Below are 19,746 nucleotides of genomic sequence, written 5' to 3'. Positions count from 1 at the left end.
CCTAATATGGAAATTAAACGTTCCGCCAACTTCCCTCATTTACAACTCATAAAACCATGTGCAGATAGATTATACGGGTAGATCTACGTTTTTCTGTGCAAATTAAATTTAAATGGCTATTTGAAGCATAAAGACATACTGCTCATAAAAATACACCTCTATGTGGGAATATTATTCAAGGAAAATGGCAAATTTCCGATTAAAAAAAAAAACAAAACACTATTATCCTTCGACCACTTTTCATTTATAATATTTAACACATTTTCATCCATTTCACTGGATGACAAGAAATATCCAGTATAGTTTGTCTCCCCCTTGTGGGTGTTGACAAATTTGGGCCTCTTTATTCGTGCAGTGCTGCAGTTGTAACTTTTCATTTTGCCATTTTTAAAAATTCAAAAACATCCAGATACAAATTTCCCCCTAAAATACACTCAAACTTTATTAGAAAGATTTAGACATTACAAGAGTGCTTCTTTATTCATTTAATTTAGCACAAGACTTGCTTAAAAATGTGATGCAGTGTAGTCAATATCCTATGACACTGACGGTAAATTAACTGTAAATAATGTTTACGGAAGTAAACAGGTGTTTGTGACTTTCCCCCATAATATTATAGCCACTAATATTCATTACTGACAGTGAGAAAAAAGATGACAAATGAACAAGACATGAAAGAAAGTTGAAAAATTGTGCACAGCTTCAAACAAGGCATTCCTGTGCATAAGTAGCCGTATTGTTACATTTTTCCTGATTGAACAGTCATATGTGGCAAAGACTAGCTGCAAAATGGAGTGCAAAACACCTGAGGTTTTCATGGTGACATATCAATTTACCCCTGTGGACAAAACAACAAAATATTTTGCTTTCATCGAGTAGGAGTGGATATCTTTTCAGTATTGGCAGCAAGAAGGATAACTAATCCTTCAAATGCAAAAGAATAGAGCAGAACAGGAGTCACACTCCAGCTATTTGCCCCCCACCCGCCCACTCATTTCTTGGCCTGCTTGGTGACCATGTTACGGGGAGGAGTCACAGGACGGCTGCCATTGGGTTTCTTTTTCTCAGCTGGTTTCAAAATCTACAAATGGAACATAGTCAAAAATGTTAAATGAGAAACCTGCGAACTGTTACACAAATATTTCACTAAGTAGTTTCATATTTTACTAAAAACATTCTGCCATTTTGATGACTTTTTTCAGAAATTCTGTTTCAGTTCTGTTTGTTGTCTGTCAGCAAGATTATGCAAAAATTGAAGCTTTACAAAGCAAGAACCCATTACGAAATAATGCATTGGCCTTGGTGAGGGACTATGCCATCCGAGTACTCATATAGTTCAATTTTAGATTAATTAAAATCACTTATATGAAAGGTGTGATACATTTGATAGCAACAAGAAGTGAGGTCGCCGATTGTGCAGAAGAGTCTACAGTGGCTGCCACTTCAAATTAAACATGCGAAAGGCCTTAACTATAGCCGGTTTTTGTCAGTCCTGGACTACAGTGGAAACAAGGCGGCTGAAAGAGGACCTGCTCCTTATGTTGACATAAAGTGCTTGTTTTATGCCAACAAAAACACAACGATGCATAGCTACAAATACACACTAATGAAAACATAATTATGAATACTACTATCCCTTTCTGCCAAAAAAAAAAAATCCCCTAAAAACTAAGTTCTGCAAAATTGAAAAGAGATAAACTAATAAAGAAAATTGCAACTCAATTAGCAAATCACTTGGCGGAGCTGTAAGAAAAAAACAATTTTTTTTTTCAAATGAATGCCAAACAAGCAGCCTCAGCATTCTGACACATGACAGGTCTGTAGCAGTTTTGTTACCAGATCTATTTTAACACTACACAATATTTCTAACTGTATTCAGCTTATTTTTAAGTGTTTATGGCTTATTTTTAGGATATTGCATTTCTTTTCCCTATCTAAAATTTATATTATTCACATCATCTGACATTTTCCTGTATTTCTTCTATTTTCTCATATGTACCTCAACACTAAATGGCATTTTGTCTAGCTATTGAACACGCCAAAGTATTGTTGTCGTGATTGTGCAACTCGGATATTTCTTTATTGTTCAATGGGCAATGTTTTACTACTGCAGTGCAAAGAAGTGTAAATCATATTTCCCCAAATTACTTGATGTACAAAGGCATGCTACCTGGAAAGAGCACATGAGAGTCTCATCCACGCTCATCATGGCACCAGCATTGTCAAACTCCCCACAATAGTTAGGCGCTGAGAACAAAGTCACAAGCTGCCTCTTTGCGAAAAATTCATATCCATCCTCAACAACCTGCCAGCGAAAAAATAAAAGATTGAAAAGACAGTTACACATTTCAGAATGCACTTCTTGAAGGAACTTTGCATCATGTAGGATGTAAACAGTGTTAAATACTGTCAAGTGCAGTTGTTCTTGACCTGATGGATCAGGATCCACACGTAGAATTAGGGATACACAATTAGTACAACTAACAGTCAGCTAACAGTTACTTTCATTTTCCATTAGTTGCTCAATTACGTTCTGCATTGACGGATTAGCTGTTGGCCTATAAAATGTAAAAAATTTAAATTAAAAAAAAAAAAAAAAAAAAATGGTGGGAAAAAAGACATCCTTAAATGTCTTATTTTGCTTACAACCCAAAGATTTTCACATCCTCTGCTCTACTGTCATTTATACTAAAAGTGAGTATTCAATATTAAAAATAGTTGTTTTATTCATAGGTAATAAATAATCATTGCAGCTCAATAAACATATTTTAGTCCAGTGTACATTTTTCAGATGCTGTCTCAAGCATTTCTTTTTTCTTGTGAATCACTGGATTTATTTGCTTTTATCTCCTTTCCAGTCTCCTAAAATTTTTTCCAAATTAAAACAACTAAAAAATCCTTCAGTTGAGCTTGTCACAACCATTAGAAATACGCATGCAGTGACCAAGGGTCAAAAGTAAATGTGGTTTTATCTTGAAGCACCACTAACCTTAAAGATCAACAACCCTGTCCAGTCACTGTGCCAGTTCTTTGCATAATAGTGACGCCTTTGTGTCAAGTGTTATCAGCCTCTCACGTGATGTTCTATTACACACCCATTTCACACAGACACATATCTGTTCATAATGACAAAAGTGACTGTAATTACCTGATGGGCACGACAGATCAGGTCCAAGTCATGCTTGTGCAGGAACTTGGCTACCACCTCTGAGCCAAAGGTAAAAGATACACCCCTGTCATTCTCGCCCCAGCCCAAAACATCTTTGTCTGGATCAGACCAGAGCAAATCACACAGCAGACCCTGGTCAGGAACGTCAGTGGGACGCATGATGCGTCTGATCTGCTCCATGGACTGAAGGTCAGGAGACAGTCCTAAATGGAATGACAAAGTACATTTACAAATAAACACGCTGGTACTGAGGTCGGTACATACTACACGAGGGCCGCTTGACAAACTGCAAACAGAAATTCTCAAGGACAAATCAGAGTGGCTGATAACAAACCTAGACTACTTCTGACTTGCTGCACACAGATAAACCACAGTGGAGTTCATAGAAATGTGTAAAATATTCTAAATACTTATATAATGCCACGTTTTAATGTCTTTAAAGAATCTACCTCCATGGCAGCAAAAGATCTTCTCATCAACAATGGCGGCAATAGGGAGGCAGTTAAAACAGTCCGTGAAGGTCTTCCAGAGTTTGATGTTGTACCTTCTTTTACCTAACACAAGAAGACAAGAAAATATATTTCAATTCCTGTTATCTGATAACACTATGAACACATTTTCTGCTGTTGCACATTTGTAAAGCTCCCCAATCTCCTAAATCAACCAAAGAAAATCTGCATGACAACCAAAGACTCCAATTTTTTAAATTAAGTTTACTTAACACACATAATGGACTGAAAAAAAAAAAACTGTGGTGGAGCCAGTCAAACATTTTTGCCATTAAATTCAATATACATTACTCACACTCATCATAGAAACCATATATTCTGTTGATCGAAGCACACTCATGGTTTCCCCTCAGCAGGAAAAAGTTCTCAGGGTATTTGATTTTGTAGGCCAACAGGAGGCAGATAGTTTCCAGAGACTGCTTCCCCCTATCCACATAGTCACCCAGAAACAGGTAGTTGCTCTCTGGAGGGAAGCCCCCGTACTCAAACAGCCTCAGCAGGTCATAGTATTGGCCGTGGATGTCACCTGGAGGAGTGAGATAAATTAGCTCTCTGAACCCCAAAATCCACATGCAGGTTTGAAAGACACAATATCACAATATAAATGTAGACCATTTATCAGAGCCAGGAACTGTATTGACAGAAAGGATAGTTACATTTTCAACGTTTTGACAGTCTTTGAATTACACATCTGTTATGCACTGTTAGCTTAAAATCTTAATATTTTGTCTGAAATATTGTATTCTGTGTCCCATTTAAAAATTCACCAAAACCATTTGCATGGACTAATTTCACAAGTAATAAATAAATAATACACTTTATCCCAACCCTGTTACGAACACCTTAAGGCACTTGAAAAAATGCTGAACATGTTGATTCCAGGTTTTTACATTTTTGAGGAAAAAATAATCAAAGAAATTAAATTTCTGTTTTTTTCTTTTCTATGATCTATCATATCATAACTGTGCCATACTGCAGAATAGACATTTCTGAGTTCTCTACATTGTGTAGTTTCCATAGAGGTGCAGAGGCTTTATATTTCAGTGAAAAATGAGCCCACCGGTTCCAAGAAACTGCTCAGAAATCAGAGGGTTAATGCGGCTACAGCAACCAGACTGCATTTGTTTCTGAGTCATAATTTGTCTTGTTGGTGAAATTTAAAAATGAAACCAGAAGATGCTTCTCATGAGACCATGTATCTAAATTGAATTGATTGTTGATCCTTCCTATTCGAATAAATACATGTCATTTTTTACTTACCACATATCTTGAGAGGGGCCTCCAGCTCCAGCAGAATGGGTTGACTGAGAAAGATCTCCCGGGACTTGAGGCATAATCCGCGGATCTCATTCTCCTGCAGCTGCACGTTCTTGCCAGGTTTTGCTCCTCTGACTGCGGCGAGAAAACATAAACAAGAATCAGCAAAGATTACAGATAAATACTGTTCAAGCTAAGTCTGTGATGTCTGTTATAGTATCTTTATGTGGAGGCTGTGTGGGACAAACATACAGTAAGACACACCGATCAGGCCTAACAATATGACCACTGACAGGTGAAGTGAACACTGATTATCTCTGCATCATAGCACCTGTTCGTGGGTTGGATATATTAGGCAGCAAGTGAACATTTTGTCCTCAAAGTTGATGTGTTACAAGCAGGAAAAATGGGCAAACGTAAGGATTTGAGCCAGTTTGACAAGGACCAAACTGTGATGGCTAGAGGACTGGGTCAGAGCATCTCCACAACTGCAGCTCTTGTGGGTTGTTCCCGGTCTGCAGTGGTCAGTATCTATCAAAAGTGGTCCAAGGAAGGAACAGTGGTAAACCGGCAACAATGTTATGTCTGATCGGTGTTTATGGTGCGACGGAGTCCGCAGTATGTTTGTGTGCGAGAACAGCGTGCTTCTGGCCAAGTGCTTCATGTCCCTGAAGTAAAGAAAGATTATCAACCAAGAGGATCATTACGTGACAACTAACGTTTAATAATACATAAAAGACATATGTTAGTTCGCAACTATTGCTAATAATTTTACACAGACATAAGCGAAGGATAGCTGCCAATCTACTGCCACTTTGTCCCAGCTGCTTACAAATACTGAGAGGAGTGCCTATTATGTAATAATTTAACATTCACTTACCTTCTAAAAGCCGTTGGATGATACTGTCTATGTTGAGCTTGTCAACATCAGCCATTGCAAGCGTCGCGTTTAATAAAATCGACTCAGTCAAATCTAGGTTTTGGCGTTAACAGTTGTGAAAGCTAGCCCGCTAGCTATCCTAGCATTAGCTACCTACTGTTAGCCTCGCTAATTTCCCGGCTGAAGGTAAAGATGTTAGTGTGGCCCTGCTACTGTCTAGCTGCTCGCTGACTCCTTTAATAATCTAGTAAGCTACTTAGACATCGCAGTTTTAATTTTATTTACATCCAATGTCAGCTTTTGTTAAGAAAGGGGCACTATAAAAAAAAAACTGTCAGCCGCACTACTCATTAGCTAGCGATGGTATCCCGTCTCTGTTTTTCCTCTGCCGCACCTTGTCCAGAGAAGCAGCTGCTTGAAGGAGGCTGCCGCAGGGAGCTGCGCCGCTGCTGCCCCCTGCTGGTCTGGATGGAGAACACTCAGCAGCGCATCTCAATAGTTTGGACACATTAGTCTGAATTTGACTGGAAAATACTCAAGACACACGATAGTCTTCAGAAACAGACGCTGCAAACACATACATTGATATTTAGATAATAAATCCAAGATTCTAGAAGTGAGGGTGAACAAGATATTAACCATTTGTTCATTTCTAGACCTTAATTAAATAAATAGGTGATAGATAGATAGATAGATTGATAGATAGATAGATAGATAGATAGATAGATAGATAGATAGATAGATAGATAGATAGATAGATAGATAGATAGATAGATAGATAGATAGATAGATAGATAGATAGATAGATAGATAGATAGATAGATAGATAGATAGATAGATAGATAAATACATACATACATACATACATACATACTAAATCTCGAGGGAAATTCAAGTGTTAAGCAGCTTACCTACAACATAAAATAACAAATAGGCAAGTTAGTAACATTAAAGGTTAGCATATACTCTGAAAATCTTGCTGTACAATATAATATACTAAATAATTAAAATTCAATATACAATATTTACACATTTCAAGGCACAGTGATTTAAAGTGAATTTCACTGAGTTAAAGTGACTTGGACAGGTTGTAGGAAAACAGTTTTATTGAACTACCTAAGGTGCATGGACATTCTGTAATAATTACATTGGTCCTAATGTGATTATGATTGTGGAATGATACACTCTAAAAAGTAATTCAGGATACCTGCCCCTATAGCTGTAAGAAAAACATCTAATTAATGAATTTAGATCAAGTTTTTAAGTTGCAAACAAAGGAGTGTTTCCGCAGGTCCTTTACTCCATCAGTCAGACTGTACAATGCTGCATTATAACTCACTGGCCTACTGCATTTACTGCTGCACTTTTCTCTTTACATACACGTTCTACTGCCACTGCTACTGTAACTTATGTACAATAATTTGTTACAATGTCATCTTTTGTATATAATGTTTCTCTGCAATGTTTGTACTGTGCGTATATAGTATAATCTTATACTGCCCTCATACCCCTGTCTTTTTGAGCTGCTGTAATGGTGAACTTCTCCCTCTGTGGGATCATTAAAGTTCATTATCTTATTATTTTGAGGAGTTGTGTTGACTAATTAATGTTGGTAACTGTATCAGCTTAAGTTGGATATAATTAAAACTCAAATTTCTAGGTTCAGAGACTAAAACTAAATCAAACTGTAGTATTTTATTGAATTTGGCATTCTAACTTAATTTTTATTATCAATAACTTCTAGGTTTTGAACCTCCTCTATCCACTTAACATGCTGAAGACTGTGTGTCTGAGGATCTGTAGGCTGAACAATATAAATACGATAGAAAGGATAGTTTTTACTCATAAATTCTACTATAGCAACAAATTTTGGAATATTCTCAATAATTTTGAGTTTGATCTTCCCAATAGTGGATTTAGAATAAGTTGTTTTATTACACATAGCTTGATTTGACAAATCCACTCAGCTACAGATGGTTTTTCATTTAGTTTTTGATTATTCGTGAAGTTGTCAGTTTTCAATTTCTAAGTGAAACCTGACATCTGTTTGGAACTACTGTTACAGTTTTTCTTGGCCCGTCTTATTGACGGTCTTTGGTTCCAAATGACCTCTATGGATAATAATGCAATAGTAGTCAACCCAAATAGTGGGATTGTTGAGTGCCCCACTTTTTTAAAAACTGTATGTTGAGTTCTCACAGATTAAACTGTTGTTCCTCTTCAACTAATATGTTACAGTAAACATTTATGCAGCATAGCTAATTGTCTGTAAAATTCCTTTCATTTGTGTATTCGACAGATAAATTAAAAAGACAAGAGGATAGCCTTTGCAAGCCTTCAGTCTACCTTATTGCACTTTGTCTCATCAAGGGGGAGAGCTACAGGAGTGAGAATCTATTTTTTTAAGTTATTATGTAGTAATTAAAAACAAAATTATTAAGAAAGGTGCCATTAACAACACCACTGTAAAAAAAAAAACGGCTAGTTATGTAAAAATATCAATAGAAGTTGTCAAAGTGCAAAAAGGCCGATGCTAACTATTGAGTTTATTTTCTTCATTGAGCGCCAACATTTATCTTTTAGAGTGTAGCACATTTTTACCCACTAATCCTTGTTAAATATATTTTTTTATATCCCTGTATTTTTTAATTACCATTGAATTTAAGACCTTGATGTGTTCTGTTAAGATGACTGTGTTAAAATATATTCCCTGATATAAAACATAGCAATATTAAAACATGCAGTGCCCATTTAAAGTTTCCAACTCCTTTGGAAGTTTTTCCCCTTTATTGCTTTTTAACATTCAGTCAGCATAATTGATCTTCTTTGACAAGAATTTACAAAACAAAAATTTTTCATGTCAAAGTGAAAACAAATTACTACAAAGTTGTGTCAAATAATTAAAAATACTGAATGTCAAATAAGTGACTGCATAAGTATTCACCCCCCTCATGTCAGTATCTAGTGGATGCATCTTTGGCTGCAATTACAGCATTGAGCCTGTGTGAATAGTCTCAGTCAGTCTTGCACATCTGGACACTGTAATTTTACACAATTTTCCTTTGTAAAACTGTCAGATTGCATGTGGATTATGAATTAAGAGCCCTTGAAGTTCAGCCACAATTTCTCAGTTGGGTTGAGGTCTGGGCTCTGACTGGGTCACTTCAGCATTCACCTTGTATTTAAACCATTTATGTGCAGCTGTATGTTTTGGGCACTGTCTTGCTGTAAACAAATGTTCAACCAAGTCACAGTTGTGTTGAGGCCTGTTGTTCTCCCAGATTTCCCCATATTTGCTGTATTCGTTGTACCCTCTACCTTTACAAGCCTTCTGGGACCTGCTGATGACGAGCGTCTCCACATCATGATACTGCCCAGCCGTGCTTCACTCTGGGAATGGTGTGTTTTTGATAATGTGCATTGTTTGGTGTATGCCAATTATAGGTCTAGTCTGATGGCTAAAAACTTCAGTTTTGGTTACATAAAACCAAAGAAGCTAGTCTCTCTCATCTCAGCTGATGAAGCTTGTGACTCCTTCAGAAGAGTCATGGGTCGAGTCATGCCTTCATAGCCATCTTCACTATCGTCTTTGCTGCGTAGTCATTTAGTTTCTTAGGACGGCCTGCTCTAGGCAAATTTACACATGCTATTTCCTTCCATTTATTAATGATGGGTTTAACTGCACTTTAAGGGATATTCAGTGACTTTGAGGTTTTCTTATGTCCATCCCTTGATCTGTGCTTTTCAATAACCTTTTCACATGGATGCTCAAAGTGTTCTTTTGTGTCTTCATGGTGTAGTTATAACTGGAGTACTGATTCACCAGTGACTGGACCTTCTAGGTACCGGTGTCTTTATACTACAATCACTTGAAACACATTCACTGCCCTCAAATGATCTCGGTTTAAGTAATTGTGTGGCTGCATCTGTGTTGAATGAGGTGAATCACTTTAAAGAGAATGAGTATACACAGGCAGTCACTTGTCTACTTCCATCCATCCATTATCTATACACCGCTTAATCCTCACTAGGGTCGCGGGGAGGTGCTGGAGTCTATCCCAGCTGACTCGGGCGAAGGCAGGGGACACCCTAGACAGGTCGCCAGTCTGTCGCAGGGCTACATACACAGACAAACAATCACTCTCACATTCACACCTACGGGCAATTTAGAATAATCAATTAACCTCAGCATATTTTTGGACTGTGGGAGGAAGCCGGAGTACCCGGAGAAAACCCACGCATGCACAGGGAGAACATGCAAACTCCATGCAGAAAGATCCTGGGAAAGCCGGGACGCGAACCAGGGATCTTCTTGCTGCAAGGCGAAAGTGCTAACCACTACACCACTGTGCAGCCCCACTTGTCTACTTATTTTACATTTTATATTTACAATTAGATGACAAAACTTTCTAGAATCTGGTTCTGTAAATTACTTTTTTTTTAAAAATATAAATTCTTGCCATAAAGCCAAATCAAATCAACCATGATTCAATGTTAAAATATATAAAAGGGGTAAACTTCCAAGGAGGGTAAATACTTTTTATTTTTACTGTACGGCACTGGGCCAAACATTACCTGTAGCTCTTCTTTTTCTCCTAGCTTGTGCTTTGTTCTCTCTGTCCTCTCTCCCTGTACCTCTCTCAGATATTTCTGGCTGTGGAGCTTCACATGTCTGATCTACTATTACAGGCCTCAACAATTTGTCCAGTGTTTATGTTCTCTTCTTTGTTGTTTGTCTCTGCTGTCCCATTCTCTCCCCCCTTTGCTCTCACCCCAGACAAATAACCTCCCCTCTGAGCCTGATTCTGCTCGAGGTTTCTTCTTGTTAAAAGGGAGTCGCTCTTCTCCACTGTTGGTTTGGGTTTTCCAGTATAGAACATTATAGGGTCTATATCTATATAAATAATGGTGACACAGTATTGTAGTACTACAACTGATAGGTAGCAAAAAAATAAGTTGTACTCTGATCAGTTTCTCCATCTTTGCTGACTTCAGTTTAGTCTGCAGAGAAAAGAAAATTCAGTGGAATGTGTCGGTCCAAAAGTCCAAAAGCAATGAGTATTTTAACCAAACACATACTGTGTGTAGTCTGGTAAACAAAAAAAATACATTTCTCACCAATAAATGTAACATATTTTTAATGTCATTCAAAATTAAATGACCCTGCACTTTTAAAGGTAAATAGAAATTAGATTTACTATTATCAAAAAGTAAACCGTAGATTAAGTTAACCTCATATTTCTCAAAAATGAGCTGATTGAGATTTTAAAATTGTAATTTTAATACATATGCATTTCAGAGTCAACTTCTTAGGTTGACTGGCAAAATGAAAAAGAAAGAACAGTTTCATCCCTAGGAAGACACCATACAATCTTTTAAATGCACTCTGTAAGTCTTGAGCTTAGTGCAGTTGGAGTGCAGTTGCTGGTTAACGAGAGGAAACTACTCCCTTTGACTAAGATGCCGACCTTTGCTTTTCAGGACACATTGTCTAGCCAGCAATGCTCTCCCTTATACTTAAACACTTAAAGAAATTTGCTGCGACAATGGGACATGGAGCTGCTCGGTTGTAGTAAGTGCTGAAAAAACACTCAAATATGCATATGTAATATGTAGCTAATTAAAGATCATTGCTGAAACAGTTTTCCTGCTGCTATGGGAAGTAAAGTCACACAATAATCAATCAGATGGAGAAAGAAAACCTCTGGGAGTGGTCTGTTTGTCAATCATCATAAAACTGCTGCAGTTATATTAATGGTGCAAATATAAGTGGATCCTTCTGAATATCTTTTTCAGTGCGACTATCACTGATGTCAACGCTTTCTTTATTCATTCATCAAAGGCATTCCATAGCATGTATTATAATAGTGATTATGTTTAAAATGGTTTATTTTCTTTGATCAAATGAACTTTTAATTTCAGCTAAAAGGATGACATATACATAGCGCCATGATATATACATCTATGTATTATAACTATCCAATAATACACAATTAATATATTCATATATGTGTCCATCCAAAATTGGAGCTGAAATGTGAAATTGTTGTTTTAAACTTTCTGTTTCTGCTGTGTAATCATGCACATGCAAATGTCCAGAGGGCATAATCTGAGAATTGTTTCATCTATTCTTGGTCTTTCTCTTCACCATGTGTGATGACGTAGACCAGGTTCTTGTAGTCAAGATTCCCTGCAACATCTGGAGGGAATGCCGCAAACATCTGTTCCATCTGTGGCCATGAAGTAAAAATAAGTTCTATTCCTGACTGATTTTTTAATTTATTTTTTAACTGCTAAAATGTCATCATCCATTGTAAAGGCAGACCACTGACCTCTTCAGGGGAGAATCGGTCTGCCTGTGTTGTCAGCATTTCCGTCACACTGTGAAAACAAGCAGTGATGGTGAGCAAACTGAACACTCATTTCATCAAATACTCACACACGTCAATGTTACACACAAGTCTTTCTTTAATGTTCCTTTTCCCTCAGGGTCGAACACTTTGAAGGCATTGAGGATGGTCTCCTCTGGGTCAGCACCTGGAGGTGAAAAGTGGCAGTTTGGAGTTGATGAAAAATTAAAACAAAGGTAACTTTTTTTCTTGTAAATGCTATGCTCCTGGTATCTACACACATAGGGAGGAGTCATACAATGACATCCTTGTTCACCTTTTAGTTTCTCTCCAAACATGGTGAGAAAGACTGTAAAATTAACCGGTCCTGGTGCCTCCTTCAGCATGTCATCAATCTCCTCTTGTTTGACATTTAAACGGCCTGGAGAAAGATGGGACATGAGGTGGAATGGGGTTTAGGGCTGTAACTAATGATTATTTTCATTATTGATTCATTTCATGACTATCTTCCAAGTTAATTGATTAATTGTTTGGTCGATACACTGTCAGAAAACAGTGAAAAATGGCCGTCGTAACCTCCCAGTGCCCAGGGTGACTTCCTCAGATTGCCTGGTTTTTCAAAACCAAAGGATATCCATTTTGTCATCACGAAGACAAGAAATGCTCATATTTGAGAAGCTGGAACTTGAGGATGTTTGCCATTTTTGCTGGAGTGTGATCATGTCAAGCTGTCACAACAGAAAAGAGACATGCAGTGATCTTACCTAAAGCTGCAAAAGTGTCTCTCAGGTCATTCTTGTCAATGAAGCCATCTCTGTTTTGGTCCATGATAGTGAAAGCCTGCAGAAGTGTGATTGTTACATGCCATGTCTCCAGTGTGCACAGTAAGCAGCCACCACAGAGTAAGCTGCTCAAATTCAGTGAAAGAAAACATTTGGCAGAGCACTGACTTCTTTGAACTCCTGGATCTGGGCCTGTTCAAACATGGAGAACACATTGGAGCTGGCTCCCTCCGCTCTCTTCTTTGCTTTCTTGGGTGCCTGCAGGGTTTGACAATGACACTCTAATTAGATCCAATACTAATGACACGATCATCACCTGGCTCTCTGTTTCAGCTTCACTCGTTATCAGTTTTACTGTCACACATGCATTTCTATGAGAATGAGCCAATGATCAGCAAACTTACCAAGTGTGGGGGCATTAAATGCACAACAGGCAGAGTTTATACTAGGGCACGCATTTCATTAGGAAGGATTAAAAACACTGTCAGTTTGTTATGGAAATATTTACTCAAGCCTCCAATTTTGTGAGAATGCAGACTAAGCCTGGGGAGGGTGTGGCCCCATGCCTGCACTCCCATAGTCCCAGGATCACATGAGGGATTATTCTATAGGGCCTGGGTGATGACAGGATGGTACACTGAGCCCTGTTTGATCAGAAATCCCTCGGAGGGAAGGATTATGTTGAGCTATTTACATGACTGCCAAGGAACTGTGAAAAACAGTGTAAGGGGATGCAGTGCAGTGACATCATATTGCTTGGATTCACGGGCCTCTCGACAGCTGCTGTCTAACCCTTGTTGTGGATTAGCTTTCGAGCACTTGTATATCTCGTGGACGGGACCTCTGGCGCTCAGATTCATTTAATTTTTTATTTTGTTTTAAGAGGATTCATGTAGTCCAGGGAAATGAGCCAGTTTCATGATGCTGCCAGCAGAGATCATGATTGAAACAGCAGAAACTTTATTGTTCAAAAGAATTCATTAATTATTATTGACCTCTTTGTGACCTGCACCTGCTACTCTTCTCTCTCCCACTCATCTTTGTTCAACTCTTCTCTCAGTTTTTACTTTATAACTCATTTTCCTTTCCTTTCCTTTCCTTTCCTTTCCTTTCCTTTCCTTTCCTTTCCTTTCCTTTCCTTTCCTTTCCTTTCCTTTCCTTTCCTTTCCTTTCCTTTCCTTTCCTTTCCTTTCCTTTCCTTTCTTCTGCTATTGCTCTTCTCCTCATTCCAGTCTTGTTTGTGTCCACAGTAATAGATTTCAGGTAGGTGAAGGTTGGGGTGAGTGGCAGAGTGGATACGTCCTTATCTATATTTAGCACACATGCGTTTACCCCACCATTACAAACATAAAAGAAACAGAGGACATTTATTTTCATGTACCCCTATTACATCACTCAGAGGTGCAACAATATAGACAGAGAAATCAGAAATTCCTACATCATGACCCCTATAACATCCAAAATAAACCTTCACCAGTGAGTGCATCCACTCCTTTTCTCCTCTTTCCTTCTTTCTCCTCTCCTGTCCTTCCCCTTCCTCCTCCTCCTTCCAACTGTCTCGTCTTATCTGCTATCCTCTCTTGTCATCTAATCCTCTCTTGTCTTCTCTCCTTTTCTCTTCTCTCTTTCCTTTTCCTCACCTTAAATATGTGAATACGTACAGCAGTTGTGTGTGTGTAAAATTTCCTTGTGTGGTTTTATTGTAAAAATGAAAAACAGAACCATTAAAGGATTAGTTGAAGGTCCAAGGTCTCCTTCCCTCTCTCTCCCTCCTCTCTCCTCTCCTCTACAAACCACAATTACTTTGTACTCACTTTTTAAAAAAATGTCATCATTGTGAGTAGACAAATATAATCAATAACTCATCAATAGGACAACTGGAGTGCTGTCCTATTGACTATTTTTAAAAAATCTGTATTCAGCACCCATAGGCATATTGACATAGAGTGTATTGATTCATTATCACTGGCAATGAGAGGAGCAAGACGTAATTCATCAAAACAAACAACGGCAGTATAATATACAAATATATGACATACTACATAAACACATTACCCATGCAGCAGGAGCAGAATGCCGCCTTACAGTCTGCTGGTATTTTAAACAAGATTAAACGCAATGACAATGAAATCTGTGTCCACTCACCATGTTTCAGTGCAGCTGGATGAGGACCAAACAGTATCCTTGCTGCTTTATGATGGAGCAGCTCACAAAACAAGGGCTAGATATACTGACCCCTGTCCCCTCTATAATGGCGCATGCTTATGTGCTATAAATACTCCATGCCTTCTTTAGGCAGAGACCCAGGTAAAGAGGACTATTCTCTCGCCACCATTGTCAGAGTTCATGAGATTTAGGGATAATAGCCAAACACACATGCCCCATTACTGAGGCCCAAGAATAACAACAGGACATAGCTTTGGCTCGGGAAGGACAGTTGAGCTTGAGACTGACAGTTGCACTTGATGGGATCCATCATCCAGCTGTCCTGTTAGTGCTCCACAGAGACCCAGGCTGTGCACTGATGGGAGCAGTTTCTTGGTAGCACAATAAACGGAACTGTTAGCTAAAGCTTTCTGAGCCCCAATAAGACTTGATCATAAACAGCATGCCAGGCTGTGGAAAACATTAGTAGGAAACATTGTTCGTATGATGTGTTTCATCAGCAATGCTGTTCAGGTTTTCTCTTGCAGTTGAACAGTTATTAACCTACTTCACTTTACTTGGAAATAGATTACTGTTTAATCTTATGGGTTGTAGTTCATCCAAATGTGCCTAAAGTTTATTCTTAGGGATTTGTGCCCTGACGCATTCAGTTTGAAATAAAATAATGAATACTACCTTAAAGTACCAAATTTCAGGTTAAATATGATATATATGAATATGGTCTACATCTTTATGTAGAACTGCTTTTGCTCATGTAACGGACAGTAAGCAAAATTTCAAAGGATCAAAAGTAATTGGACATTAAATATTTCTTAACTGTGTGATGTTATTGCATTTGTGCACAAAAGAGCTTCCACAAAGTTGACGGAGAGTGGAGAGTTGAGTGTTGAGAGTTGACATTTAGACGAAGGAGGAGCTGTCTGATAATATGAGGAGTAAAGAGGTGACCATGCAAGGGAGGAAGATAAACAAGGGAACAAATGGAACAAAGGTCTATGGACTGATGGAACAAAGATCAACCTCTATCAAAATGATGGAAAGAGGAAAAAGAATCAGCTCATGACCAAAGCACCACCTCATCTATCAAACGTGGTGCTTCTGTTATTGTCCGGGCATGTATGGCTGTCAGTAGAGCTGGAACAGCAGTGTTTACCGATGATTTCACTGCTGATGGAGGCAACAGGATGAATGAAGTGAGCATTTTGTGTGCTGAGATTCAACCAAATGCATTAAAGCTCATTGGACAACATTTTATCATTCAGCAGGACAATGATCTGAACATGGAACCAAAGGACCCAGAGGTGGACTATTTTCAACTGACCAAGTCAATCAAAGATCTCCATTTCAGTGAGCAACATTTTATTTACATGTGTGAAGTAACAGTTAGTTTTGAAAGCAACCCTGGTCTAGTAGTGCAATTTTTGATATGAAATACATTTGCACATCAGCTTAGATTGTGTTTAAACATTAGGGAGACATTAAACAGAGGGTCTATATGGTGTCAGACTTGCATAATCTGCCTTTTCTTCATTTTATGGTGGAAATGATTTTATTACTGTATAGACAAAAACACAAAAAAATCAAAATATACTCGAATATAATGCAGCAAGGCTCGCAAGCATTCTGTATTGCTTTCAAATATTTATTCTCCTGTACATGAACTTTTCTCATTTTATATTATCCCTGCTGAGCCAACACACATAATGCTGGATGTCCTTTTCTGTCCTTTTTGCACTTTATGTCTGGGGCAGGAACCTCTTTAAATGTACACTACCATTCAGAAGTTTGGGGTCACTTGGAAATGTCCTTTTTTGAAAGAAAAGCAGTTTTCTTCTCAATGAAGATAACATTAAATTAATCAGAAATCCAGTGTAGACATTGTTAATGTGGTAAATGACTATTCTAGCTGGAAATGACTGATTTTTAATGGAATATCTCCATAGGGGTACAGAGGAACATTTCCAGCAACCATCACTCCTGTGTTCTAATGCTACATTGTGTTAGCTAATGGTGTTGAAAGACTAATTGATGATTAGAAAACCCTCATGCAATTATGTTAGCACATGAATGAAAGTGTGAATTTTCATGGAAAACATGAAATTGTCTGGGTGTCCCCAAACCTTTGAACGGTACTGTATATGTGGCACCTTTTTACCTCAGTGATAAATATATTCATTTTAATTCATCCATAAAGTCCACTGGACTTGGTCAGATGTGTTTCAGCTCTTGTTTTCTGCTCTTCAAAACTTTCTGTACATTCACAACATATGACACATGTCTGTATTTGAAAATCTGAAGAAAAGGCAGCCAATGTGTGAGGTATTGCTGCGTCTTTGAGTAAATATTATAGCGTCTTTTCGAACACTTTTAAAGTCCTCTGCTTCATTGTGTGGGACAAATTTACCTATTTTAAATGCTGGGAGGTGCATCACCCCCTGGAATCTATACCTATGCATTTGTGCAGTCTGGATTTTCCAGAGAGGGATTAGGAATAGACATTTTCCCCCACCTTTTTTGATAAGTATTATAGTCCAATTATTATTAATTAGCAGGCCTAAATTAAAATTCAAAGCAAAGCATTCTATGTGAGTGTGATTAGTTTACTTCTATGATTTATCTCAACATAAAGCATTATATTCTGAAGCCTTAATTCTTGCATAATATAAGTGATGCTATTTAAAGAACTGGATGGACTCCCAGTCTCTGGATGCCTATATGTGAAATATTAGCATACACTGTAACACTGACATTAATAATGTTTCATTTTTCAAATGTTTAAACTTTTACAGCTGGACAATGATTGTGATTTTAATTCCTGGGTTAAAACATGACAACCAACACAGTGGGCAATGTTTGACCATATATTTATTATTTAGGGCTGCACAGTGGCTCGGTGGTTAGCCTTTCGCCTTGCAGCTAGAAGATCCCCGGGGATCTTTCTGCATGGAGTTTGCATGTTCTTCCTGTACATGTGTGGGTTTTCTCTGGGTTCTCTGCCTTCCTCCCACAGTCCAAAAATATGCTGAGGTTAACTGATGATTCTAAATTGTCCATAGGTGTGAGTGTGATTGTTTGTCTCTATGTGTAGCCCTGTGATAGACTGGTGACCTGTCCAGGGTGTCCCCTGCCTTTAAGTCAACTTGGACTCCAGCCCCCCGCGACGCCAATGAGGATTAAGCAGTGTATAGATAATGGATGGATGGATGGATGAGTGGAGTTATTGTATTGGCACACTGCAGACTCCTTTGTGTCTTTGAACAGTCATTTACCCAGTTTGTCCAGTAGATAGTGCTAGCAACCCACCACACACCACATCTAACCTCCTACAGCAGACAGGTTTTGACACAGTCTCACGGAATCAGCTCACTGCTGTTTCTACATCTATTATATAATCTGATTTAAAACCATATAGTTTCATGTATAGCCCTAGAAATCATTCTCTAAGTATATTTTAGCTTTTGATAAGTTTTAGTTCCAACCAAATCTCTTGGGAACTCATCTGCATCACGCACCAAATGAGGTATTTAATTATGTTGATATAATTTCTATTCATAAAAATTGCAAGACATTATCACACTTTCTAATGAATAAATTATTAAACCTTTATATGATCCACTAATCACCTCAGTGAGTTAAATATTACTTTTAATACAGTCAAAGTGCAGATGCATTGTGTTGGCTCATCTACATGTTATGAGTTTGTATTTGCAAAGGCAACATAAAGACTCTGATATCATGTCCTGCATATAATCTCAGGTATTACCTCAGTTGTTCATAAGAAAATGTCAGCAGAAGTGTGGAGGCCTCTAGACTGAAACAGACTTCAGGATCTTATTTTAAATTATTCCTTTAGAAGGTTGAAATGAGGTTAAATAAAAGAATATTGGAATGCATATAATTAAAATTCCAAGACGTAACCTCGCTGCTGCTCAGCATTATAATACCATGTGTAGGCAAAGCAGAGACCTTTCACGTTTTGACAGGCCGTCATTCTTTTATGTTTCAACGCACTGAAAGGTTAAGTGAGGTGATGATCACTGAAAAAGCAACCACAAACAGTAAAACATTTACACACAGTTAAAATAAAAGGGTCACGATCACACCACGTCTGCAGTAGTGTACATGTTGTCAGGTTCTTCCGAAATTAATCTCCCATGGATGATTATCATTGTGAGTCTAAGAAAGCATAACATCCTCCTGGCCAAGAGACAAGAGGTCTTTTAATAGTTGTAGACACTTCTATGGAGACACTAAAATAACCAAGGCATCGGGCAATTTGTTTGTAGAACTGTGACTAAGGTGGTGCTTCTTGCCCCCATAAAATGACTAAACATGCTCAGAGAAGCTACTATCATTCATCAAAATGTGACATTTCATTAAATATACTGTCAGCATTTTCAGTGAAACACAGTAATTTGAAATCCCTCATTCTGTGACCTCATCAAAACAATGATTTTACTGCTCTTGGATAATTTCCCATCTGCGCACGCAGTCCTCATTTGAAGAAACCATGCATTGCTTTTTAGATTAAGCCTTTTCAGAGTAATGTATTAATTTGAACGGGGTGACAAGGTTACTGGAAGAGTCCCGTGGTGCTTTGTTGACGAAGGCAGTGAATATGAGGTCAAGATTA

At 38.1% G+C, this 19,746-nt stretch overlaps 2 protein-coding genes across 2 annotated transcripts; both read right to left on the bottom strand.

The window, feature by feature from the left end:
- Positions 1-412: 412 nt before the first annotated feature.
- ppp1cc (protein phosphatase 1, catalytic subunit, gamma isozyme) lies at positions 413-6,217 on the bottom strand. Its single transcript, XM_023268104.3, has 7 exons — positions 5,816-6,217; positions 4,939-5,070; positions 3,974-4,204; positions 3,619-3,723; positions 3,149-3,372; positions 2,171-2,305; positions 413-1,081 (listed from the first exon to the last, which is right to left on the bottom strand). The coding sequence occupies exons 1-7, from the start codon at positions 5,868-5,870 to the stop codon at positions 992-994; spliced, it is 972 nt and encodes a 323-aa protein (XP_023123872.1). The 5' UTR covers positions 5,871-6,217; the 3' UTR covers positions 413-991.
- A 4,565-nt stretch (positions 6,218-10,782) lies between these two features.
- myl2b (myosin, light chain 2b, regulatory, cardiac, slow) lies at positions 10,783-15,237 on the bottom strand. The gene is made up of 7 exons (XM_023268099.3): positions 15,093-15,237; positions 13,116-13,205; positions 12,930-13,005; positions 12,482-12,586; positions 12,274-12,352; positions 12,148-12,196; positions 10,783-12,045 (listed from the first exon to the last, which is right to left on the bottom strand). Exons 1-7 carry the CDS (start codon positions 15,093-15,095, stop codon positions 11,941-11,943), a joined length of 507 nt encoding a protein of 168 aa, XP_023123867.1. The 5' UTR covers positions 15,096-15,237; the 3' UTR covers positions 10,783-11,940.
- Between the last annotated feature and the right edge of the window lie 4,509 nt (positions 15,238-19,746).

This window comes from Amphiprion ocellaris, chromosome 6 (assembly GCF_022539595.1).
Source record: "Amphiprion ocellaris isolate individual 3 ecotype Okinawa chromosome 6, ASM2253959v1, whole genome shotgun sequence".
Taxonomy (NCBI): Eukaryota; Metazoa; Chordata; class Actinopteri; family Pomacentridae; genus Amphiprion; species Amphiprion ocellaris.
This window is presented reverse-complemented; position numbering and strand designations above follow the sequence as displayed.